This window comes from Prionailurus viverrinus, chromosome A2, assembly GCF_022837055.1.
Source record: "Prionailurus viverrinus isolate Anna chromosome A2, UM_Priviv_1.0, whole genome shotgun sequence".
Lineage (NCBI taxonomy): Eukaryota > Metazoa > Chordata > Mammalia > Carnivora > Felidae > Prionailurus > Prionailurus viverrinus.
In genome coordinates, this window is record NC_062562.1 from 162782856 (window position 1) to 162807064 (window position 24209).

Here is a 24209-nt window from a genome sequence, read left to right on the forward strand (position 1 = left end):
ATCTGAGGATGCGCGGGGGTCCGGCTGCCACTCCGACTCACCCCCGACCGCGCGGCCTGCAGCCCCCTCTTCACCCCTGCGTCCGCTTCCCCCCCACACCTCCCCGTGGCCTCGGAAACGGTCGGTTTACGGGATGTGACCTCTGGGAGAGGCGGGTCCCTTTTCAACAGAGCATCCCCACCTGGCACGGAGGATGCGCTCAGTAAATGTTGGATGCAAGAGTGGATGACGGATGGATGATGGATGAATGCGTTCCCGCGTGCGGACACACCCGGAGGCTGGCCACCAGGCGGATCCCGGCGCGGAGTCCCTCCCTGCAGCCTCCCGGGGTAGTGAGCCGAGCAGGTGGGGAGGGGACTTCAAGGAGGCCGCCCCCGACTCTGTCGCGCTGCGGGTGCCGCGGCGCCCTCTGGGAAGGGTAGTTCGCGCCTGCGCCCAGCGGGCCGCCGAAGCCGGGGTCTCCGGGCGGAAGTGGGACCACGTCTCTGGGAGTGGGGCGCGCCGGGCGGCCGGGGCGTCCCCAGCGTCGCCTCTCGCCCACTGCCCGAGATCCCCAGCCCCGCCTCCATCCGCGTTGACCTCGGTCGCCGCTGTCGCCGAGGGTGGCGGCACGGTCGGCGGGCGGGGAGCGGGCGCCGCGGGCCGCGCCGGAAGCTGAGAGCGGAGGTCGAGTCCCGGAATGGCGCGCCAGGTAAGGCGAACCCAGGAGGACAGAAGGACCGACGGACAACTCGGCCGGTCAGCTCCGCGCGGCGTGGTGCGGTCCGGTGGTAGGGCGGGGCGAAGACCCCGGGACCCGCCAACTTTGGGGTCTGGCTGTGTTCGGCCAGGCGGGCCTGCGGGACAGGATTTCCTGGCGAGAAGTCTAGCCCCTCGGACGACCCCAACCCCTCCCCAGTCCTCGGCCCCCAGTACCCTGTACGTGGAGCCTGTCTCCACCTTTGGAAACTCGTTCCTTTGGGTTACGCATCGCCCTCCCTCGGCGTGGCCTCTTTTGATTGCTAGTTATCCTGGCAGCTGTGGGCACGAAGGCCTCGGGAATGAGTAAATCTGATGCGTTTATTTGGTAGGATCCTGGACCCTTGGGGGAGGGGGCGTGAAACAAGGCCTCAGGTTTTATCCACCAGGTAAGGTGTGTAGATTCGAGAGCTGGAGGAAGAGCCCCATCTGTCATAGCCTGGGCAGTTGGGGCGAGTTGCGTGCGGGGCTGGGAAGGTGCCGGGAATACGTGATGATACCTAATGGGGAATTGTCGCACGTTCCCCTGGGTGAGCGACCGGAGCCAGTTCTGTAATTCTGGTGGCCCGTGAGGTTGGTCCAACGTCAACTAATTGTAGACTCCATGGTTTGGAGGTGGGTGGGGATTGAGATGGTGGCTGGGGCCATCTGTGGCCACGCATAGCCCACACTGTACCAAAACCTCCAGTCATTAATGACCCACAAGCTCCTGGGACAAGGCAGGAAAAGTGGAAGTTGTGGGAGCAGAGGCAGCCTTGCCTGAAGCTCTGGCTGTGCAGTTAAGCAGCCCAAGGGCACCCTTGCCCAGATTATGTCCACTGGGCCTGTGCTAGGCCCTCCTCATGCTGCAGTTTCCTTTTCTACAAAATGAGAGGTTTAGACCACCAGTTTTTCAGATCTGATGTTCCAGGAAGGATGTGTCCTCACACCCTGTAGCTTCATAGAGGAGGTGGCTAGAGTGGCTTTGGGGAGCAGGAGATTACCGTCAGATGGATAGTGATGGGAAAGGCCTCCTGTCTTCCTGTCCAGTGTGTCTCCCAAATACCTAGGGATGTGTGAGCACAGCCCATAAGTGGGGAGCAGCAGGGTGCAGAGTCCGATCTGGGAACCCAAGCCTGAGGCACTCTGGGAGAAGGGGTCTAGGCCAGGAAGGACTGTGGGAAGATGGACTGGCCCTATGGGCACAGAAGCTGTGGTTTTCATGCTGGGCTAGTGGCAGGGCAGAAGGAATGTTTTAGGAGGCCCAGCATGGCGGCAGTGAGCCAGGAGACTGCACAGTTACAACAATCCTGGGTCAATCCAGAAAGCTTTCCTCCTGTCGGCTGAGGGAGGGAGGCCTGAGCGTCACAGAGGAGGTGAGGTAGGGCTCGCAGGGGGCAGCGGGTCCAGACTGCAAGCCAACAGCGTGTTTCCGTCTCCTGAGGCAAGCATTTGTGCCTTACGTGTTTGCATCCCTTACACACACGCTCCTCACTGTGCCTCCGCTTTTTCTGGGCAGAGGGAGGCCATTGACTGAACCACCTACTCTGGCCACAGTCAGTTCCCATTTCCATTTTATAAGAGCTTTGTCCTGAAGAATTTGTCTGGAGGCTGAGATGGTGAAAGACCTGGAAACCATCCCTTCCAGATGTCTAAAAGAGCTGGGTGTATTTAGCCAGGAGATAAAGAGGCACTCGAGGTCAGGAGTAGTGTGTGTGTGGACGAGTTCATTCTGTGTAACTGGACGTCAGGCCGACAGATTTGGCTGCTGCAATACTAACCATAACACTTAACTGTGTCCCAGCGTTTGGTCCAGGCACTGCCTGTATTAATTCATTTAGTCTTCACAGCATCCCTAGGCTGTAGGCCGATTTTATAAATGAGTTCACCGAGGCCCAAGTGGGTTAAGTAGCTTGGCAAGATGCCATAGCTAATATGAAGCAAAGCAGGGAGTGGAATTCTGGCAGCCTGGCTCCTGGGGTCCAGCCCCAACTCCTGTGCTGTACTTCGTCTGTGCGTCCAGAACTTCCGAACTGCCCGATTGGGCCAGTGATAGGACCAGCTGCTGGAAATGTGGTGAGCCACCCATTACTGAAGGCATTCAAGTGGAAATTGAAGAGCCATCCTGTTTGGGGTGGAAATCGGGATTTCATGATCCCTGCTCCTAAAAGGTCTACAGCAGTTACCTGTGATTTTTAGCTCACAAATGCACTCCACTTGAGAGCTGGCTCCTAGGAAGAAGGGGGGCCGAGCCTGTTTGCAGAGGTCTGTTCTCCCGTATGCTTTTCATCTCCAGCAAGGCTGGGCAGGACTCCAGCCTGTGACTGGACTGTAGTGCTCCCCTGCCCTCTGATTCTAAGCTGAGAATGTGTCAGGATAACGGAATGTGTGAAAATGTAGATTTCTGGGCTGACTCCTGATTCAGTAAATCAAGAATGAGGCAGGGAAATCAGCCCTAATTATAAGCAAACTGAAGTAAATCATTTGAACCCAAAAGCCCTTTTGTTTTTTCAGTCATCATGTTATAAAAAGCTTCTTATGGGAGAAGTTGAGGATACAGAGTATTTTTCACTCAGTTAAACAGAGAACTTGTCTGCCTACCTCTTGGGATAAACTAACTCCCCAGGAGAACTGTCCTTCGGCTGTCCTGAGTCCTTACTCCCACATTGCCCGCTCCAGCCAGAGCAATGCCATTTGAACTCTTCTGCCATTTAGCAGTGGCCACAGGAGCCTTTATTTGTACTGAGGATCCGTCACAGCAAACTTTATTGGGTAATAATAACTTTTTAAAAATTAGAGCCATTTGATGCTTGTTTTCTTAAGGTTTACTAATATTATTGGTTATAGTGACAACTAAGCCCAGCAGAAAGGGTACCCGAGTGTCAGCTCAGAGGTCCCAGTCCTACAGTTGGGCGTGAAAGCCTGCAGGCGTGAAGCCTGATGGTGTTCAGCGCACCCAAACTACTCACGTCTGCCCCGTGGCTCGGCCGCCTCCTCCAGGTGGCTAATCTCTCCCATCGGGCTTGGTTTGACCAGCTTCCAAGTTCTGGGGATGTCTTATTTTGCTCTGGTATATTGGCCAGAGTGAGAGTTTAATAAAAATTTGTATGGCTAGCATAAAAGCAAAATAACTGTGACCTGATGGCCCTTCCCTGCCCCCTCCCCATCTTTCCTCAGCTGTAGCAGTGAGCGAATGGGGCAACTAACAGGGGGTTCCGACCTTGTTGGGTCTGGGATCCTCTTTTTTAATGTTGGAAACTCCCCTGAACCCTACGTAGTTGTATCCTTAGCATATTAGATGGTAGTCTTTGCAAGTATTTTAAAAGAAGTTTTTTCAGTGTTACTTTAAAATTTTTAAAAATGTTTTTATTGTTTATTTATTTTGAGAGAGAAAGAGAGAGAGCATGAGCAGGGGAGGGGCGGAGGGAGAGAATCCCAAGCAGGCTCCACGCTGTCAGTGCAGAGCCTGATGTGGGGCTTGATCTCACGAACCGTAAGATCATGACCTGAGCCAAAATCAGGAGTCGGACATGCAACCAACTGAGCCATCCAGGCGCCCCTTTTCAGTATTACTTTTAAAGTAATAGTAAAGTCCCCTTTTCAGTGTTACTTTTAAAGGACACGCACATAATCACAACAGAATCTGTATACGTTTAAACGTAGTCATCAAAGTGTGTAAGCAAAAACGTGTGTTCAGTCAATAAGACCATGTTTGTGACCATTCTGACACCAGGCGTGTTAGGGCAAGTCTGAGGCTCTGGGTCTACTCTGGGTCTACTGTGCAGATGAGAACTTTCTGACCGAGGTGTCTCCCTGCGCCATCAGCCCTGGGGTTCCCCTTGCGAAGGAGGGAGAGAAGGAAGAGGATGTAGCCGGGAGGAGCAGAGGGACGAGAGAGTGTAGCAAGGCAGTGGGCTGTGGGCTCTGGGAAGGAAGGGAGCGGCCTGAGCTCCCTGGCTGGGGACTCAGTGGGTAGAGCATGCAACTTTTAATCTCAGAGCCGTGAGTTCAAGCCCCATGTTGGGCATGGAGCCTACTTTAAAAAAAAAAAAAAAGAAGAAGAAGAAGAAAAGAAAAGAAATATTGTCTACCAGGAAGGCGCACTAGAGACTCGGTGCCCCGGGTTTTCACTGGGGGCTGGTCACATAGTCACTTCCACCTGACATGGACCAAAATCCCAGAGTTCCGGAATGAAAGTAAACGATCAGCATGAACCACACTGTGCAAACAGCCTGGGCCCAGTGAACCACCCTCCTGAAATCCAAGTTCCCTAACACTGGCCAGGCCCAGCCTGTAAGCAGGGTGGCCTCAGGCCTGCTCTGCTAGTTGTCATGCACAGACCCTACCATTGACTACATTGTATATGTCCAAAAGCCAGGAAGAAATGGGGGTGGCTCTCTGAAAGATGTTTTTGAGGATGTCTGAGCGTGTTCTTGGAAGGGAGTGAGCAAACGTGGGCCAGAGAGGTGGAGATTAGTTCCAGAGAGACTCCTGGCTGGCCTAGTGGGCTGTAGAGGGAGGATGGGAACCTCTGGGACCAAAGACAGGTAGGTGGTCAGTGGGGAGGCTGCCTCAAGCCTCGTGTGTGTGTGGATGGGGTCCCGACCACTTCAGCAGAGGAGCGGAGGGCAGTGGTTGTGACCATGTGGTGCCCCCTGTCAAAGGGTGACGGGTAGAGTGGGAAGCAGATGCCGTGGGTGACAATGCTGAGAGTTGGTAGCAGTGATGGTTTTAAAGTCGCTGACTTGAGATGATGAAACAAGGCAGTAGATTATTTGCTTGATTAGGAAGTGTTTTCATTTTATTCACTAATTTTTTTCTTACAAATAGTTGAGCATCTATTTCTACACCAGAAGGACCCTTCCCACAATTTACATTCTGTTTGCTTAATTTGCACAAAGTGAATTTTTGCTGTAATTTAAAATTCATACCTATCAGATGCTGGTCATCTGGGGTCTCACAGCCATCTTAAGGCCCACTTAATGATTATTTTTAAAGAAGTCAGGACAAAATGTTTCTTTTATCTTACAAAGCAGGGGATGCTCTCCAAGGGTGGTCCCAGGTTTCTTCGGAGCCCTTCTCTGCACAACGGATAACGGTGTACCAGGCTCCAAGCCTAGAGGGCCAAAGAGCGAAAGGTCAGGGAGGGGGACAGAGTGGGGGAGTGTGGAGGTGGGAGCAGGGAGCCCTGGACGGTGGCCGGGAAGGGCTTGGGTGGCATCATCTCCTGCTAGAGTGTAGTGCCCACGAGCTGCATGGGCTTGGTGGTGAATGCTATGGGTCATGGCCATGGCAATCACCGTGGCTGGCTGGGGCCCTGAAGGTCAGGTGAGACCAGGAAAGTGAGGGCAGGCTCAGCCCAGCACAGGCCTGGATTCTGGCAAAACAGCTGGAAACCAGAGTTCTACCTGGCCGGGCCAGAGGGTCTGCAGAAGAACTGTGGCTGTAAGATTTGGGGTCTGAAGTTCAGGGGCTACGAATACAGGACAGGTGCGTCGGCCGCTGGTTTTCTTCATTCACAGGCACCCAGCCATCTGTCTGTGGGAGGGTCTGCCTCCTCTAGACTTGTGAGCTGTTTGAGGTTTTCTCTTTCCCCCTCTTCCTTGGGGTGGGACAGGGAGGAGCAATGTAAACATTTTGCTTGCTTGATTCCTGACTGTTGGGTCCTCCCCACTAAAAAGCGTGGAGTGTCTCGTTCGTTGTCGTCCTTACTATCTGTTTTATGTGTCAACTTTTTTATATGCCGTAGCGATAGGATCCCAGGTCCTTGCACAGCCAAGGTGAAGCTTGCTTGTTGCCTCCGGGGGTTCTCTAACATGGTGAATTCAGGGCTGGCTGGACTTCCCAGCCTGGAGTTGACCTTTTCTGAGGCCCCAGGCTGAGGGCCACAGATTGTACCAGCTCCTCTGGGAACCTGTAACAAAGGATTACAAACCAGCTTACCCAGCAAGTGAATTCTCTCACTGTGCTGGAGGCGACGGGACTCAAACCAGGGTGTGGGCAAGGCCGTGCCCCCCTCTGAAGGCTCTAGGGGAGGATCCTCCTCCTCTCTCCCGGCTTCCCGTGGTTCCAGGCCTTCCTTGGCTTGGGGCTGCGTCACTTCAGTCTCTGCCTCCATTGTCACCTGGCCTTCTCCCTGTGTGACCGTGTCTCCTTTTTATGAGGACGTCGGTCATACTGGGTTAAAGACCCACCCTACCTTCGTATGACCTCACCTTAGCCACATCAGCAGGGACCCTGTTTCCAAATAGGGCCGCATTCACAGGGGCCCGAGGTGCAGCCCCCCTCTTTGTGCACACAGTCCAAACCCCATCACTGTCTCTTGAGCAGATGCCCATCACCCCTTCACCTGCCCCCATGTGCCAGCCCCCCGCCACACCCTCCTTGCTCCCCACTTCCTGGTGTACCCCTGGTGTCGCCAGGCGGGAACCACCAGCTCCCCTGAGGTTGTGCCCACAGGTGTCCGTGGCCTTCCAGGACCTGGCGGTGCGCTTCTCAGAGGACGAGTGGCAGCTGCTGGGGGAGGGGCAGAGGGCGCTGTACCAGGACGTGATGCGGGAGAACTACGAGACGCTGCTGTCCCTGGGTAAGGAGCCCGCTCGCCCAGCGGGCCAGCACCATGTCCTGAGTCGCCCTGGGCCCGGCGGGCCTTAGTCTTACCTACTAAATGGACACAGTTGGAAGTGGTGCTCCGGGAGCCTCGGGCCTCGCTGGGGGCCTCGCTGATCTTCTTTGCCATTGTTTCTGGGTGAGATTTGGTGGGTGCTCCGGAGCGGAGAAGGCTGGTCTCTGAGCACCCGGCGGCCCTGCGGTTCTTGGGGTTGGGTGGTCACACCGAACACTCACGTAAGCAGCTGTGTGATTGTGTATAGTTGGGTGGAGGCCAGCTTCCATTCCCAGGGGGCTGTCCCTCCCTCTTTTCTTTCCCAGGGACAGCTGAGCTGCTCCCCCTCTCTGCCTTCCTGTCTCCTACGGAGCCTGCTGGAACCATGGAAGGCAGGAGCTACGCTGGTGAGGGGCAGGAGCCTCCCCAGGGAGGAGGCCCCCTGGGTGAGTAATCCTGGCAGATGAGGGTCAGGCCTCGTTGGGTGTTCTGGCCCCCTGGGCCCAGGGGGACTCACTCTTGTCCCTTCCACTGGGTGGTCCTCAGCCCCTGGCTCTACTCCTCAGGGACCGCTATGACCTCAGCCCTTGCCACACTCTATGCCCAAAGCCCTCTGCGACTTTTTACCCTTTGCCCCCCCTGGGCTGGGAACCTGGCACACAGTTGCCCATTGTACGCAGGGCTAGGAAGAAACCTAGGGTCACCCTTGGAGACTTACTCAAGCCCCCTTCCCACCACCAACCACGCAGAGCCAGCCTGCAGCTCCCGAGGGTGCTGCCACAGGGCTGACATCTGCAGACCTCACATGGTGGACACGGCCCACGGGCCCAGCCTGGGTGAGGCTGGGAGGTTACAGGTGCCAAGAAGGGCAGAGGCCCTGGCTGCCGGGAGGGGCAGGGGAGGCAGCCCTCCTTGGCGCTCCCCTCCGAGAAGTACCAGGTGCTGAGCGACGGTACCTTGAGTCCCCAGCCCTGAGTCCTGGCTGTGCCCGGGCAGATCCTTTTACTTCTGGGACAGAAGTCACTCCACGTGCTACTCACGTGGTAGGAGGGTGACATGAGATGTGGTTTGATGTCGTGCACAGAAGCGTGAGTGCGGAGCTGACAGAGGGTGTGGGGGTTCACTGCGGCCTTTCTGGCAGGAGGAGCGCCCCCGCACAGCCTGCACCTCACGGCCCTGGTGCAGCTGGTGAAGGAGATTCCAGAGTTCCTGTTTGGGGAGGTCAACCCCGAGAGCGAGAGCGGGGGAGCCGGCCTGGACAGGGAGCGGGCCAGTCCCGAGGGTAAGTCGGACAGCGGCCACTGCATTCTACAAGATGAAGTTCAGGCTGCAAGCTGTGTGCCTACCCAGTTCCTGCCAGACCCTAGGCGGAGCCCCCGGCTCACGAGCCCCGAGAGCGCGTCCGCCCCCTAGAAGGCATGGGTGGTTGGTGAGACGGTGCCTCCCGACTCTTCTCATGGTGGTTTCTACGTGGCTTCAGCCACACTTTATGGCCCTGTCGCGTCGTGCCCTGTGTGGCAGCTGAGGCCAGTCCCTGTTCTGTAGATGAGGAAGAGGAAGCCACGCAGACTGGGCTCGGTACCCCCAGCCCGTGCTCTTCCCACCTCCCAGACTCTTGCTCCCTCCCCCTGCTCACCGGTGCTGTCAGCTCAGACTGCACCTTCTCTCGAAGTCTGTCCCCACCAGTCCTGGCCTTTGCGCCTGCTCAGTGGATGGTAAATGAAACAGAAAATGGGGTGGGAGGATCTTATGGGAACAAGACCGTGGCTGGGAATCTGTATTTCAGAGCCCAGGAATGACAATGCAGAGGATACTGCCTTGGTACTGGAACATGGCAAGGAAGGGCCCGGATGGGACAGTGTCAGGGACTTTTTACCCATTGCTGGGCTTAAATTCTGGCTTCCAGCGTCCTGTCCTTCCTCCCCAATAGCAGCTGTGACCGTGGAGACGTGCCCTCTCCGAGGCCTGCTCAGCTGCCTTCCAGATGCGTCTACTGGCTGGCCCAGCCTGGCCACCACGTCTAGCAGCAGCTCATCGTCCAGCGGCCTTCCTGGAGCCGGGGGACAGGGCAGTCCCCTCCCCATCAGTGAGTGTGACCCAGCAGGGGCAGGGCTCTGACCCTGGAGTCAGGGAGACTGGACTCTGTGCCCTCTGTTATCTCTAGGACTCAATTTCCCTTGTTGTTAAAGGGGGCAGGCTCCCCAGAGAACGGGACAAGGTTCCCTATCTGTAGACCAAAGAGCAGGTGTGATGCTCGGTCCCTGAGCAGCCTCTGTCCCAGCCCCGCTTGTGCTCTGTGTGCTCATGCGCAGTCAGCTGAGGGCAGTGTCTAACATGCAGGCCCATCGGCAAGGGGACACCTGTGCGCCCCTGATCGGAGTCTCAGCCTTTCCCCCCGCTGAGAGCAGAGGAGGGTGAGGGTAGCCACTAGAATTCCTCCGGAGTCTCATTGTATTTTCAAAAATTCTTGCCAATTTTGCATTTGTCAGAATAGCTGGTTTTTAAAGTATTTTAAATGAAGAGGGACTAAAATTGACACCCTTGAAAAACAGACCCCATTTAGCCTGTGACTTTAGGTGTCGTCTGGCAGGGGGTCCATGTGCTCAGACTTGAGAAGCAGGAGGGCAAGATTGGGTCCTGCGTGTCAAGGCTGCCGGAATGACTTACTGAGCCAAAGTCAGAGGCTGGAATTGGGGGGTTCCACGTTATTCAGGGAAAGCCGTGTTGGTGCTTACAATGACACCAGAAGGAAACAGAGACAGACTCCTAGGACAAGCCCACAGGAGCTGGCCCTGCCGCAAATCCAAGTTTCTAGTACTTGGCTGCCCCCCAGGGATTTGAGGTGCTGAGAGGTCTGTTCTGTGGGCACCAACCTGGGTCGGTTCCTCAGGACCAGGAGCCAGGGCTAGAAAGACCTTTCTGTCTTTCCTGTTACAGACACTGCTGGCAAACCAAGATCTACAGAGAAGGAAGGCCCCGAAGCCCCAGGTGGGGAGCCCAGCCCTCCCACCTGTAGCCCCAGCAGGAAGAAGGGTCACCGGAAACAGGAGAGAGGGCCCATGGGGACAGGTGAGAGGCTGGCTTTGCGGGAGTGGGGTCTGCCCCGGAGCTGAGCGGGGAAGGGCAACGGAGGCACGTTTGGCTCACACACGCGTGTCAGGCGGCTTTCTCATCTCAGCCCCCTGACCACCCTACGCAGCAGGTGTCGTCCCTGCTCACACAGACCTTCTGAAGGCCACCATCAGGGCTGCACTGACCTTGGCCGGTCTTGTAGGTGCCGTGGGAATCTCTCCTGGGAGCAGCCCCTTGCAAGGCCTTATCAACTGCCTGAAGGAGATCCTTGTGCCTGGGCCCCAGCACCCTGAGGTGTCCCCACGCTCACTGCCTCCTGTCCCCGGCCGGGACACCTCTCAGCTAACCAGAGCAGAGCTGGGGCCTGGGAGCCCGCCCTGGGGAGGTGAGTCCCCCGGGGACCTGTCTCCTCAGGTCAAGGTTTCGGAAGTCCCCGAATTGCCTTTCGGTAGCTCTTTCTCCGAATAGCAGTGTCTTCCCAAAGGATCGTTCCCAACGTGGCTGCTCCAGTATCCTCAGTGTCCTCGTTCTGGAGCCAGGCGGCTTTCTTGGGAGAACGGCATTTGGTCAGCTCGTAGGCGGAAACTCAAAAACAGACTCGGCCCTAGATCCGTGTGTGTTTTTTCACCCGTCTTAATATGGGACCCCTGAGGAGGAGCCGTGGCTGTCACTTCGCGTTGACACTAAGTGCGTGTTTGGAGGGGCTTGGGGGATCGGGCAGCGTGGTGGGGGCGGGAGCGCTGGCCCGGCGTCTGACGCCTGGTGGCTGTGAAGACTGTGCCCGGCCCCTGAAGCCCTTGAGCCTCGGCTTCCCCATCTGTAAAAGGGGACAACCGTCCCCCCCTTTGGGGGCTGTTGTGAGGCCCCGGGACGGTGACGGACTGGTGTTTGCTTGTGAGAAGCTCGGTCCGGAGATGCCAGCTCGGCTCGGGGCCCAGGGAGCCACGTGCAGGTCGCAGCCTGTCAGCTCGCTTCCTGCCGCTGCTACCTGCGGTGACGCCGCGTGCCCTGCCTCCGTGCCGCGCCCGTGCGTCTTCCCTCCCTCCAGCCGGCCGGTTCAGGGAGGCGTGAAGGCAGGCGTTTTTAAACCGAGCACCGAGCTCCGAGCTACCGAGCTGATGGCGGCCTGTGCAAATCTGAATGAGCCGCAAGAACACCCACATCTCTAGATTCCTGGCCCTGAACCCTTTTAACGGCTAACCTGGGTCGGCTGCTTTTGGCTGTACGTCGTGACCGGGCCCAGGGTGAAAGTATGTTCCTTTTTCCTGTAGTGAAGTCAGAGGCAGCTTCCGGGGACTGTCCCCTCCAGGGTCTGCTGAACTGTCTGAAGGACATCCCCGAGACCCCGCACGGGCGTCCCAGCCCCTCCGGCGTGCAGGAGGATCCAGGAGCCTACAGGAGGAGTTCTGGAGGTAAAGGCCACTGGCCGGGCAGGGAGGGCCCCAGGACACCGTCCATTTCCTTTCCCCACTCCGAGCAGGGTTCCACAGCCAGGCCCTCAGGCCCTGGCCTCTGCATGTAGGTGGGGGTCACCGCATGTTGGGGGCGATCCCTGTCATGTCGGCTCGGCACGTCAGAGACGCTTCATCGGTCCGTGATCACCATCCAGCGTGGCTGTGAGAGTAGGGCTGAAAGCTCCAGAAGGGAGGAAGGGGGCAGAGGGAGGGGTAGGAGGCTGAGAACAGAAGACACGGCTCTGGCTCCCCGTAGACACTTGGGGCATAGTTTCGAATTGGGCGTTGTCCTCGTGTTCGCGTGGGCTGGGGTAGCATTTCCACTCGCTGTAGATCACTGGTACTCAGTAGCTTCTCAGACTATTGGGAAAGTCGAATTGAGACGGGCTTGCTGGCCTTGGAGTAGAGACCTGATTTGGTGCCGCCGGAGGAGGCTGATGTGGCTTTCCTCAGTAGAACCCCCTGGAGGCGGCACCCCAGAGGGGCCAGGGGCAGGATGGGAGCGCGAGTCGGCGCATGTCAGTCCGTGAACAGTGACCGCTTTGGAGCCAGAGACTGCTGTAGAGGCCAGGGGCCTTGGGAGCCCCGTCCCACCCCTACAGGGGCCTCGTGCGGGCTTCCCACAGGGCCCAGGCCCCCCCAGACCCCTCCTCCCGGCCCTGGTCCAGGAGATGGCAGCGTGCCCCCTGTGGTGAAGACAGAGGACAGCCGGGCCCAGAGCCCCCCAGTGCCTGCGTCCTGTCAGCCCGGCAAGTGGACCCACAGCCCCTCTGCCACCAGCAGCCAGGGGAGCAGTGGAGACACCAGAGGGGTCCAGGTGCCCAGCTGGGGCCCCGTAGCTCAAGGTGAGGCCTGGGGGCATCTGCTCGAGTCCTCCCCAGTAGGATTCTCAGCCCCACCAACAAGGTTCTGCCCACCCACAGAAGAGGGAGCAGGTCCAGGCCACGGGGGAGGAGGGAGGGACCACGCCGTCCTTCTCTGGCAGTGACTCCCCTCTCTTAACCCACATCCTTCTCAATCTGGGTGCCCGCCCCGGAGCCTTCCGTTGTAAGGAGCCTTCCGTTGTAAGGACTTTTGTTTTGCAGAGGTTCCCTGCCTGCCAGGAAGCTGGCCCCTATGTACTAGCGGGTCTCTCCACCCCACCCCTGGGCCTGGGGTGCAGATTGTGTCCTTCCCATGTAGGAACAGAGAACAAATCAAAGTCCCCTGCAGGGTGTCCTGCCTGGCAGGCCCCCATGCCTGGTGCAGGACTTGTCACCCCTGCAGAAGGCAGGTTGGGGCAGCCAGCCTGGGGCCGGGCCAGGGGAATGTGCCCGAGATGGTGATAGGGCCGTCTCCCCTGTCCCAGCCGGCAGTGCCTCGAGCTCGCCCCTGGAAGCCCTGGAGGCCTGTCTGAAGGGCATTCCCCTGAGTGGGTCGTTACCTCCCCAGCCGCCGACCACCTCTGGGTTCCGGAGCCCTCAGCCGGGAGATCCCGGGTCTCAGAGGCCCGAGCTGCAGCCCCGAAGATCACACAGTGAAGGTAGACGGGGCCCTGGGCACAGGGTGGCATTTGTCCTTGCGCATGGCATAGGGGGACACTGAGGACGTCGTTAGGTCCCCCACTCCTCATCCTGGGCCATGAGGTGCATGCCCTTCTCTAGCTCCCTTACTGATGCCTGCCCTCAAGCACTTCCTGAATGTGGGGGAAACCAGTTCAACTCTTCCTGCACACTGCCTCCTCTGAGAGCTCTGGCTTACCTTCTAGTCCCAGGAGACCAACAGTTGGGTTCCCACGGGTTTTTTAACCAGAGCCGTGAGCCCCCAGCCTACGGGGAAACCCCTGTGGGAGATCCTGTGGGGTAGGTCTCCTGGTGCCCACCCAGGGCCCCGGGGACCTCATGCCCAGTGGCTTTCTCATGATGTCAGCTGTGCTGTTTCCTGCAGAGGTGGCTATGGGGCCTCTTCTGGCTCTGAGTCTGCAGGGCTATGTGAGAGGCAGCCCTGCCCTCCCCTCAGGTCCCCACAGCACCCCTACCAGCTTCTCCTCATCCAGCAGCACCGATGGGGACCTGGATTTCCAGAGCCCAGGGGGCAGCCAGGGGCGTCAGCCTGGAAAAGGTGAGCTGCCGGGCCTGTGGCCGTCAGTCCTGGGAAAGGGTGGGCTCTTCCCCTGCCCACATCGTCTGACCCGACCAAGTCCGACCGCCCTACCCAGTGTCTGGAGCAGAGCTGGGGATGTTGAGGCAGGAGCAAACCCAGGACTTATTACAGGGTGGGAGGGGGAGAATGGAGGATCGGGGGTTGAGGGGTGGGGAGGGGAGTATCCATTTTAACGACTAGGCTCAGAAGGGGCAGGACGATATCTAAGGTCTCTTAAAAAATAGAAAAGGGTCTCCTTTAGTGTCAAATTCTCCTTTGTCCCAGCCACAAAGAAATGCCTATGATATCAAACTGACCTCTGACTTAGGAAAAAAAAGTTCAGAGGTTCAGGTTCATGTAAAACCTCCTTAAGGAGTGTCTGTGGTGACCTGTGTCTGTCCTAGGTGCCCCCACGGGGAGGCATCCACGGTGAGCTGTCACACCTCTTTGGAACCTTGCAGGACTCTGTGGGGTCCCCTCTTGGCCTTTTTACCCACTTGAATAGTCCAAGCACTGCCCTGTCCGCACTCGGTCCCCCTTTGCTCACCTCATGTGTTGTCTGTGGAAAGCCTAGGGCTGCCCCAGGACTCTGGGCCAGGCTAGCTGGGGCCCGCAGATCACCACTGGGGGCTCCAGTGTCCACGGCAGCCCGGATTCCTGCATCCTGCCACGGTCAGCTGCTGGTGTGGGGGCTTCTTCCTCCCCAAATGCAGCCAACTTCTCTTTTTAACGTTTAGTTTTTATTTTTTATTGATTTTATTTTATATTTATTTATTTATTTATTTTATTTTTTAAATGTTTATTTAGTTTTGAGAGAGAGAGACAGAGTGTGAGTAGAGGAGGGGCAGAGAGAGAGAGGGAGACACAGAATCCAAAGCAGGCTCCAGGCTCCGAGCTGTCGGCACAGAGCCCCACGTGGGGCTTGAACTCACAAACTGTGAGATCATGACCTGAGCCGAAGCCAAACGCTTAACTGACTGAGCCACCCAGGCGCCCCAACTTTTAGTTTTTAATAGGTAATCACAGGGTTTTCGTTCAAAAGCTAAAACAGGTTGTGTAGGAGAGATGATGCCTCCCCGCACCCCACCCTCCCGGGTCACCACTGCTGTGAGTTCTCCCCTTCCGGGGCGTCCCGTGCGTGGCCAAGCTGCTTGTTCCCTCACACAGGTGGTAGCCCGCTCTACACAGCTCCCCCGCCTCATTTTTTGTTTTACCGTTTGCCTTTGGCACCTTCCTGAACTTTCTCTGCATGTTTCTTGGACACTAGCCGCACCCCGTTCCTCTGAACCACCGGACAGTGTCGGTCACAGGGCTTGGCGCGTTGCTTGTTTGGGCAGCCTCTCTCGGGGCACCTTGTTTTCTAAGAAACCCAAACTGCAGGAGAGGTCGTGCTGCCTTTTGGAAGCTCCCAGCCCAGCTCTGCAGCTCCCTCTGTGGCTCTGGAACTCAGGAGAACCGCATTCGGGGCTGCTGTGGTTGAACTTTGCTGTTCCAGCACCACACGGCGGCACAGAGCTCTGGTACCCTCTCTTTCTTTGTGCCTGGCCTGGCCCAGTGTCTGCAGACACCTTCAGGAAAGAGCGTGGCCATGGCGGCAGCTCCTGTAGATAAGGGCCTTTCCTTTTCTGGACTTTTGGCCCATCCACTTCCTTCCAACGCAGATGCGTTATTTGCGATGTATTTGGGTTTTTTCCCAAGTTGTGACTGCACCGGTGCTGGCCTTCTCAACCTGCTGCGTCATGTCCGGAGGCGAGGGCACGCGTTTTCCTCCGCGTAGTGGAGGGGGCCTCATGGCGTTCGGTCCTCACGGCTGTCTGTGGGCGAAGCAGCATGGTGGCCTCCCTTGCCAGGGTGGAGCAGGGTGTTGTGAGGGAGCCTGGCCTGTGCCTGTGGCTCATCTTCCGGCTCAGACAGCTTGGCCTCTTCCAGGGCCAGCCCAAGCAGGCTGGCCCAGAGCTGGGACTGACACGTGTTTGGGACCAGGTACCTGGCGCGACCAGTCCAGCGCTCCGTGCCGCCTCCCCGGGGCCCCAGCTGCCCCGCACACAAGGGCATAGCCAGGCTCCCGGGGTTCACAGAGACTGAGCTCTGACCATCCAGGATTGCAAATGTTGGGTTTTCGCAGGAAGCCCAGTGGGAAGCTCCCCGCTCCAGGGCCTGGAGAACTGTCTCAGAGAGATACCTGTGCCCAGGCCACAGTCAGCCTCGTCCTGGTCCTCAGCGGGGGACAGGGGGCCACAGAGAGCGGAGCCCAAGAACTGGACGGCAGACAAGGAAGGTAAAGCATGGCCACCCCGGTGTCTGAGAGCAGGGCAAGGCGACTCACACACTGCCAACCCCCGCCCTGCGTCCCTGCGCGGCCGGCAGGCCCACTTCCAGCCCTGAGACGATGCTCTGGGGATGGCTCTGGCAGGGGCTTCTGTGAGGCCAGAAAGCCAAATAGCGCTGCCAGGATCTGAGTGTGGGCGCAGTCAGGGCGGCATACCCAGCCCCACCACGCGCTACTCTGGGTCCAGGCCTGCTCTTTCCATCCTGGCTGTGCCGGCCCTGCCCGCCTTCAGCTGTCCAGAACACTCGCTGAGCTGTGGGGCCCTCAGGAGTCCAGGTGGCTGGGTCTGGGGATGAAGAGGTCCTGGAAGGTTTGGGCGGCTCCCGGGAGCATCTGGAGGCCTGGTGTGTGTCCCACACCTGGAGCTCGTGTGCCCGAGAAGCCAACAGCGGCAGAAACTATTCTCTGTCCAGTAACTTTTTTGTCTCAACGCCCCATGGGGCTGACAGGCCCTTTGGCTTCTCATTGAAACAGGACTGAGGGGCGAGGCCTGTGAGCCAGCCCATCTGGGACAGAGTCAGGGGGAAACACCCACCAGGAGCTTCCGGCTGGCCAGCCCACAGGCGCTGACCTCTAGCAGTGTCCCCATCTGTTACCAGCGAGGACTCAAAGACCACGGGGCCACCAGGCCGGGACCGTGGCGGTGGCTCCAAGATGGTGAGCTGACATCTCCCTCTGTGTTTAGTGGCAGCCCTTCCCTCCAGATAAAATCCTCCATGAGGGACTAGATTTCCCCTTCCCTCTCCTCTGTTCCTTCCGTCTCCCGCCATTGCCCCGGCCGCATGCTCCACACCACAAGCTGCGTGCTAGAGCAGGTGGGCCTTCCCCAACCTCCCTCCAGCTGTTGGCTGGAGCATCCGAGGTGTGCTGAAAGAAGACTGTGACCCGGGTCGCTGAAGGGAAGGCAGGAGAATGGTTTTTATGCAGCCATTGGGTTTCTCTGGGAGAGGACTGGTCATTTCCTTTATTGCGGAGATTGCCTGGGGCCAAGGGGGGCGGGTCTCCCTCCTCTGGTGCCGCTGCTCCTTTGCACTTACAGCAGTGTTCCCTCTGAGCCCGGCCAGAGTGGGCTGGCAGGGTCTGACTTGTTTGGCTCAGTGTGGTATTTCTAAATATTCCCAGCAGAAAAGAACTGGCTTGGGGTGGGGGGTGAGGTTCCTGGGGACATAACTGAGTCTCTGCTCTGGACCGCTGGTCCTGAGTGGGGTGCAGGTAGGTGCAGGCCTGGCTGGAAGCAGGGACGTGAGACTCCGGGAAGGTCCCCCGCTGGCTTTCTGGGGCAGCCCGGCCAGGCTCGGCCTCGCTTCTGTCCGCCTGCCAGCAGGAGTGGGAGCTGTTCAGCATCTACCCGCGCTCGTGTGGGGCCGTCAGCTGAGCTGGAGGGGGACTTAGCCTGTTCTCTAAGGTAGAGGGTCCTCCTGAGTGTTCTTTTGTTGTCATGGCCCAGGGGCAGCCACGAAGCCCTCCCCACTCCATTGCCTGGAGAACTCCCTGAAGGGGATCTTGCCAGGGAGGCCCTTGCACTTTGCCTGCTTGGCAGGCCCCGGCTCCGGCTCCGGCTCCAGCCCGGGCCTCAGCCCCAGCCCTGGTTCCGGCTCCAGCTCCAGCTCCAGCTCCAGCCTCAGCAGCTCGGAGGGAGAAGAGCTGTGGCAGCTGCTTCCACAGGGTGAGCTTGCGGGGGGCGGGGGGGGGGGGGGGGGGACAAGGAGAGGCCAGGGAGCCAGGCCCAGCGGGCACAGCCACCGCCCTGACCCCTGCTTTGGTTGTGTTGCCAGAGAGGGACCGCCTTCCGAGCTGCAGGGGTCCTGGCCCCCTGTCCCCACGCCCCGGCGGCGCCCCTACAGGCGGCAGCCTGGGTGAAGGCCCACGGAGAGCAGAGCCCGGGGCCCCCTACGGCCTCCATGCAGGTGAGCCTGGGGTCTCCTGAGAGAGGCCTGGATCCCCATATTGCCTGACTCTTACCAGGAAGTTCTCTACTTTTGTCATGCTTGAGTTCCCCGTCAGCTGAGCTGCGTCTGAGAGAGGAGGGAGGGCCCAGGGCCCAGGATTGTTAAACGAGTGTGTTTAATTAGGAAGCCTGGCAGTGAACTTGGTCCGTATACATTCCATACGTGTAATACATACACAGTATACGCACTGATAACGTCTGTATGTACACACACTGCTGGGTTGGTCCGAGCCTACCCGCGGTGCTGCTCTCAGCAAGGAAGCCTGAGGCGCCCACCCAGCCCCGACTCATAGGCAGCCAGCCCCACGGATGTTTACCCAACGGGCCTGTCCCCTGTGGTTCTTCTGTCATAGGATGCATGTCAGCAAAAACCATCAGGGAACTTGGAGGGACGGGATCTATTATTCACAGGCCCTGCAGGGTGCACAGTAGGCCTGAGGGGCGCACAGTGTGGCCGCAGGTAGAGAGGGAAAGGAGAACAGTGTGCCGACCTGGGGCTCTGCCTTTATTCGGCTCAAGGGCGGGGCGTCAGGCTTTGTCCGGTTCACTCTTCACTGGGAAATTTAAAGCATCGGAGCGGGAATTAGGGCACAGGAAGGGAGAAGCAGGGACACTCAAGTGGCCAGTTACCTAAACCTAAGTCACCCTGGGCCCTCTGAAAGACGGGAATTCGTGGGTCGGGCAGGATTGCCAGTTGCCGTGTTGTGCAGAGGGCAGTGTGTTTCTCTGAGATGGATGTTTTCTGAATGGACGGCTCGGCGATTGGACGCTTAAGGTCAGGGGTCAGGCACTTGGGCTGCATGTCCGTATATGTGTGTGCACGTATGATGATGATCGTCATGTACCCTGGGAAATTTGATAATAAACAAAAACAGTGTCAACAGTCAGACTTTTCCCCCCCGGGAGGACTTTGAGGTTGTGCCGTCAAGAAGGCTGGAAAAGCCGTGTGCCATTGCGGGCAGCCTCGCCTCTCGGTCCAAGCCCGACCCGGTGTTTGCCCCCAGCAGGCAGAGCCGAAGAGAAGACGGGAGGCAGGTGCCAGTTGTCCTGGAGAGAAGTGTACTCGGAAACCCCGGGCCGACCTGGCCCCCTGGGCAGCAGCGGCGGAGGAGGTAGGGGTGGGGTGAGCAGTCAGGGAAGGGAGCTCTACTCCCCCGCCCTCCAACTTGGGCCAGAGGCTCTACACGGTCCTTGGCTCCCGGCCAGGCTGTACCCGCATTCCCCACTGCTCAGTGGGCCTAGTGGGGAACAGCAGTGTGGGCCTGGGCACGGGCTGGCTTCCTGTGGCCCACAAGGCGTCTCCAGTGTGTTCCTGGAGGGGGCGGGAAGGGGGAGCGGGGCTTGCCAGTCACCACCCTCTCCATCTGCCCTCTCCGGCCTCCCCCTCGTGGTAGAGCTGGAGACGCCAGGTCCTGGCTGCAGAAGACTCCAGAACTGATCCAGTCTGCCCTCATCACACGTGTCCCAGCGGGCCATTCAGCAGAGCCGGACTCCCTGACAGGCCTTGTGTGTCCATCTTGCATCTCATTTAACATTGTTTGAAAGTTGCAAGCTCAGTGGCTTGTAGGCTTTTGGGCCAGGGCCAAATATCCACGTGCCAGAACGGCTCCTGCAAAATGATATATGGCCACACCCCAGGTGCTCTGTGCTCTCTCTACAGGGGCCGCTGTGAACCCCTGCCCTGCCCCTCAGCTGGAGAAAAGGCCCGGGCCGGGGCCCTGCCAGCCCCTTGGATCGGCCCATGGGCCCCTGTCTTGGAAGCCCAGGGTCAGTGAAGAATCCAGGGGCCTGGGGCCTGCAAATGGAAGACCAAGTGTTGCAGGTGAACCGGTGGCTTCCCTGTCCCCTCAAGGCATCAGGAGTCCTGCAGGCAGGGGTGGGCAGGGGGTCCGCATCTGCAGTGGCCACCCGCCTTCCCTGCCGCTCGGCTCCTTCCCGCGGGGCGGGCCGGCCAGGAGCTTGGGAAACGCTCTCTCGCAGCGCCCTTCCAGGCTCTTTGGGTCATAGGCAGGAAGAGTCTCACCTTGATCTCCAGGGTGCTTATTTCACTTCAGTGTTCTCTAACAGAAATAGCTGGCTCTTTCATAAAAGCACTCAGATACTTTTTAGAGGCAAGGAGACCAGAGTAAATAATGCCGAGAGTCAAAGCTTGGAGTTTGAAGAGACTTTACAGAGAGACGTGGAAACTGAGGCCCAGTAATGCAGAGTGATCTGGCCAAGGGCATCCCAAGAGATGTGGTTCTGCATCACACCTGACCTTGGGGAAGCTCCTCCCTGTACGTGTTAGAGGCACGTGAGGGAGGGCCTGGCGCGCGTCCTCACTGCAGGGTATGTGCCGAGACTCTCACACCAGCAACTCGATTGGGGCTCCATCGCTGGCTCGTGGGCTCTGCCCCTCTGGAGGCACAGCGGTTTTGTTTTGTTTTTTAAATGTTTATTTATTTTTGAGAGAGAGACAGAGCATGAGTGGGGTAGGGGCAGAGAGAGAGGGAGACACAGAATCCGAAGTAGGCTCTGGGTTCTGAGCTGTCGGCACAGAGCCCGACGCGGGGCTTGAACCCGCGAACTGAGAGATCATGACCTGAGCCGAAGTCGGACGCTTAACCTTAACCGACTGAGCCACCCAGGTGCCCCTGGAGGTGCAGCTGTTTTAAGAGCACCGAGCTGGCCTAAAGTTGCCAGGCCCATGGCCTCTCTCTTGGACAGAAGTTAGAAGCCTGCTTGTGCATTGGCAGCCCTCAGCTTAAATCCTTCCGGAAGAACCTGACCAGGCAGCCCACAAGTCACTTCAGCCTGTGTTTGGAGCCGGGAGTTGCTAACGAGGGGGCAGAGCTGGGCTGGGATGCAGATAAGTGGAGGAAAGCAGGTCTGCCCCACCAGTCTGGGGTGGTAACGGGGTTTTCTTAGGTTTGCCTGGGGTGGAGACCAGTTCCAAGGGGCCTTCGGGTGAAGGATTAGCTGATTTTTTTTTTTTTTTTTAAGTAATTTGAGATCTCAAGTCCTATGACTCTGACTTCTGAATGGGGATGGTGAAGGCCAGGGTGCATGTGCTGAGACCGACAACACCGGGTACTGCCGCGGTCCCCTGGCCACGCCCCTAGAGGCGTCCACGCCCCAGGCTGGTCTGGTCCTCCTGTGCCCCTCTCCCAGCTGCCGTCCATGGCCTTGGCCTCATGCTGTCTGCTGAGGTTTCTTTTGGCCCTGCCCACTGATGTGCTAGGGCAGGTTTAGGTGGTCTGGGGTACCATTTGCTCTCAAATGGGGTACAAAGAACCTTTTCCTAGAAGGTGGGAAGGCCGCTGTCCTAAGAAAGCTGGAGACCCAGTCTGTAGTTTGTCCGGTACGTGAATTTGGGGAGCGGCCAGGAGATGTGCTACCTTTGATGTCATGAGCACTGGTGTTGATATTCTCAAGCCTGAGTCACTTCTGTCCCATCTAAAGCCAGGCCTTAGCGGATGGGGAGGATGCCAGATAGGGCAGCTGATGGGGCTCCCTGGGGGGAGAGAAAGGTTCTGACAGCCTGAGAATTCTCTGTCCCTGCTCTGGTTTTAGCCAGGACCCAGGGCAAGCCACTTCCCAGAGGCCTGCCTGAGCCACCCCCTGTGGCCGCCATCCCTCCGGCTTTGCCGCAGACGCCCCCACAGCCGTGCCCCTGCGGAAGTTCTCTGCAGCAGGAGCTCCGCGGCCTCGGTGCCGCCCTCTCGGAGAAGCTGGATCGGCTGGCCACCGCCCTGGCGGGCCTGTCTCAGGAAGTAGCCACTATGAGGACGCAGGTGGATCGGCTAGGGAGGCGCCCTCGGGGCCCTGGGCCAAAGTGCCAGGCTTCCTGGCCATGGGCCCTCTCCCGGGGACCTCGCTGGGCCAGTGGCCCTGCTCACAGACACCTGCCCTACGGGAGACAGAAGGGCCCCGCCAGGCCGAAACCAAAGATCCTGCGTGGCCAGGTGGAAGGCTGCAGGGCTGGTGACACCTCAGGCCTCTCCGGCAGAAGATTCCGCCCGGTTCCTCAGCTGCCTCCAGAAGCCCCCACAGCAGAACCTTCTGGCCCCGACTGCAGCCCTTCCCAGCAGCCCCTGTCCTCAGCATGCAGCTGCCACACCGTGGTGACCGCGCATGCCCCCCTCGGACACGCCGGGGGTCCGCAGAGTGCCCCCAGCTCCTCAGTGCCTACCGCCGGACCCCCGCAGGTGGCTTGTCCTACCGCCAGTGTGGACGCCGAGCCGCCGTGTGCAGCAGCCCTGCCTCCTGGGACCCGGGGCCGGCCCAAGGACCCCAGCAGCCTGATGGTGGGGGTCCAGAGGGCCCTCGGGGAGGAACTGTGGGGTGGGGGGTGTAGGGCCCTGAGGTGGGGGGCCCCGAGCCACCTTCTTCACCAGCTCAGCCCTGCCGAAGGCAGCTTGACCCTGGCCACTTCCCCCAGGTGCCGTCCTGCCCCCTCATCCTGCTCCAGCCCAGCCTTCCCTGCCTCTGGGCCATGAAGGGGCTGGGAGCTCGGCCCTTGACCCCACCGCCCTCCGACTCCGGGATGCTGCTTGCTCAGGGAGGCCGCTGTCTGGGGTGCATTTCTCAGCCATGCCCCTGGCCTCCTTGGCTCAGGTTCATTCAGATGTTGCCTCCCTGTCTTGTCCTTCCCGCTGGATCTGTCCTGGCACGCAGGTGGGAGGCACGCCTGCCCGGGGCGGCTGAGCAGCTGCGGTGGGACCACAAGAGCCCCTCTTCCTGGCACCTGCCCTTCCTGATCTCGGCACGAAGCGGGGCTTGGCTCTTGCTTTCCTGGTAAATAGGGGCATCGATTTCCTTTGGAGAGAAGCCCCACTGTTTCAGCTGGATTTGCCCGTGTGGAGTCTGACGTTAGAGAAGTGGGGTGCTGAGGGAAAGGCCCTGGGCTCCTGCCATCGGTTACGGTACCAGCACGAGTACCCAGTCGGCTCAGCTCCTGCCTCTCCACGCTTCCAGAGAAGTCGGCAATCTCCCAGAAGGCTGGGAAAGTCAGCTGCAGGATGGAATTCGCACACGACTCCTTTGAAGAGTGGCTCCTGTTCACCAGGCAGCTCAAACAACAGACGTTTACCCTTGAGAGTGTGGAGGCCAGAGTCCAAGGTCGGGGTGTGGCCGAGGCGCCGAGGCAGCAAGGAGGGTTGGCCTCGGGGCTCTCTCCTGGCCTGTCCGTGGTCATCTTCATGTTCACGTGGCTTTCTCCCTGGGCACAGATCTCCAGATTTCCCCTTCGTGTGAGGGGGCAGCTGCGCAGGACCAGACCAGCCGAGTGCCCTCACTGTGGCTTGATCACCTCTTTAAAACCCCGTCTCCAAATAAGGTCACGTTCTTAGGTATTGGGAGTTAAGACATCAACACCAATTTGGGGGGCACAGTTCAAACCATGACACGTATGATGGACTGAGTTAGTCTTCTCGAATTTGTGTTGGGAGAAGAGAGCTCCTGCTCTGGGCCCCCCTCCTCAGGTGGCACTCCGTTATATACTGGGAGGCTTGCCTGTCACCTGCCTCCTGTCCTTCCCCAGGGTCAGATCTTTTGTCCTAGCCTTATGTTCCCACTTTAGTCCTTACTAGATGTGAAGAATTTTCGGGAACTGTGTGTGTATACTTGATGCCCAGGAAGGGCCGCCAAGCGTGGCCTGGCATGGTTTGCTCTGCTGCCAGGACCAAGGCGCTCGATGGTGGCACAAGCGATGCCTCGTGCCTGGTCAGGGACACAGCACGCTGGGGACACACACAGGGCCTGGCCTGTTCCCTTGGCTACCCCTACAGACGCAGCAGGCTGCTGATGTGGGACCGAAGGGAGAGGGCCTGGGGCTGACAGACACCCTGGTGGGGTGGGGTGGGGTCGGGCGGGGAGGCAGGGAAGCGATAACTGTTTTCAGGACGGGAATGAGTCCCAAGGTGACCGTCTCAGAAGCCAGCATCTGTAAGATCATGTAAATAGGATGTTTGGAGTAGGCAGTCT

General features: G+C 58.7%; 1 protein-coding gene across 4 annotated transcripts; it reads left to right on the forward strand.

Moving 5' to 3' along the window:
- The first annotated feature begins 422 nt into the window (after window positions 1-422).
- On the forward strand, window positions 423-23298 carry KRBA1 (KRAB-A domain containing 1). Of its 4 annotated transcripts, none has more exons than XM_047847581.1 (18): window positions 423-691; window positions 7177-7303; window positions 7648-7767; window positions 8463-8603; window positions 9252-9407; window positions 10259-10390; window positions 10596-10778; window positions 11665-11805; window positions 12474-12692; window positions 13196-13369; window positions 13774-13947; window positions 16094-16246; window positions 16772-16954; window positions 17745-17963; window positions 18073-18204; window positions 19253-19357; window positions 19906-20067; window positions 21798-23298. In XM_047847581.1, the coding sequence occupies exons 1-18, from the start codon at window positions 680-682 to the stop codon at window positions 22721-22723; spliced, it is 3459 nt and encodes a 1152-aa protein (XP_047703537.1). In that variant the 5' UTR covers window positions 423-679; the 3' UTR covers window positions 22724-23298. The 4 variants fall into 4 exon arrangements, with proteins under 4 accessions (XP_047703537.1, XP_047703542.1, XP_047703518.1 ...); XM_047847586.1 differs by having other exon boundaries at window positions 12516-12692; window positions 19250-19357; XM_047847562.1 differs by having other exon boundaries at window positions 424-691; window positions 19250-19357.
- The last annotated feature ends 911 nt before the right edge of the window (window positions 23299-24209 follow it).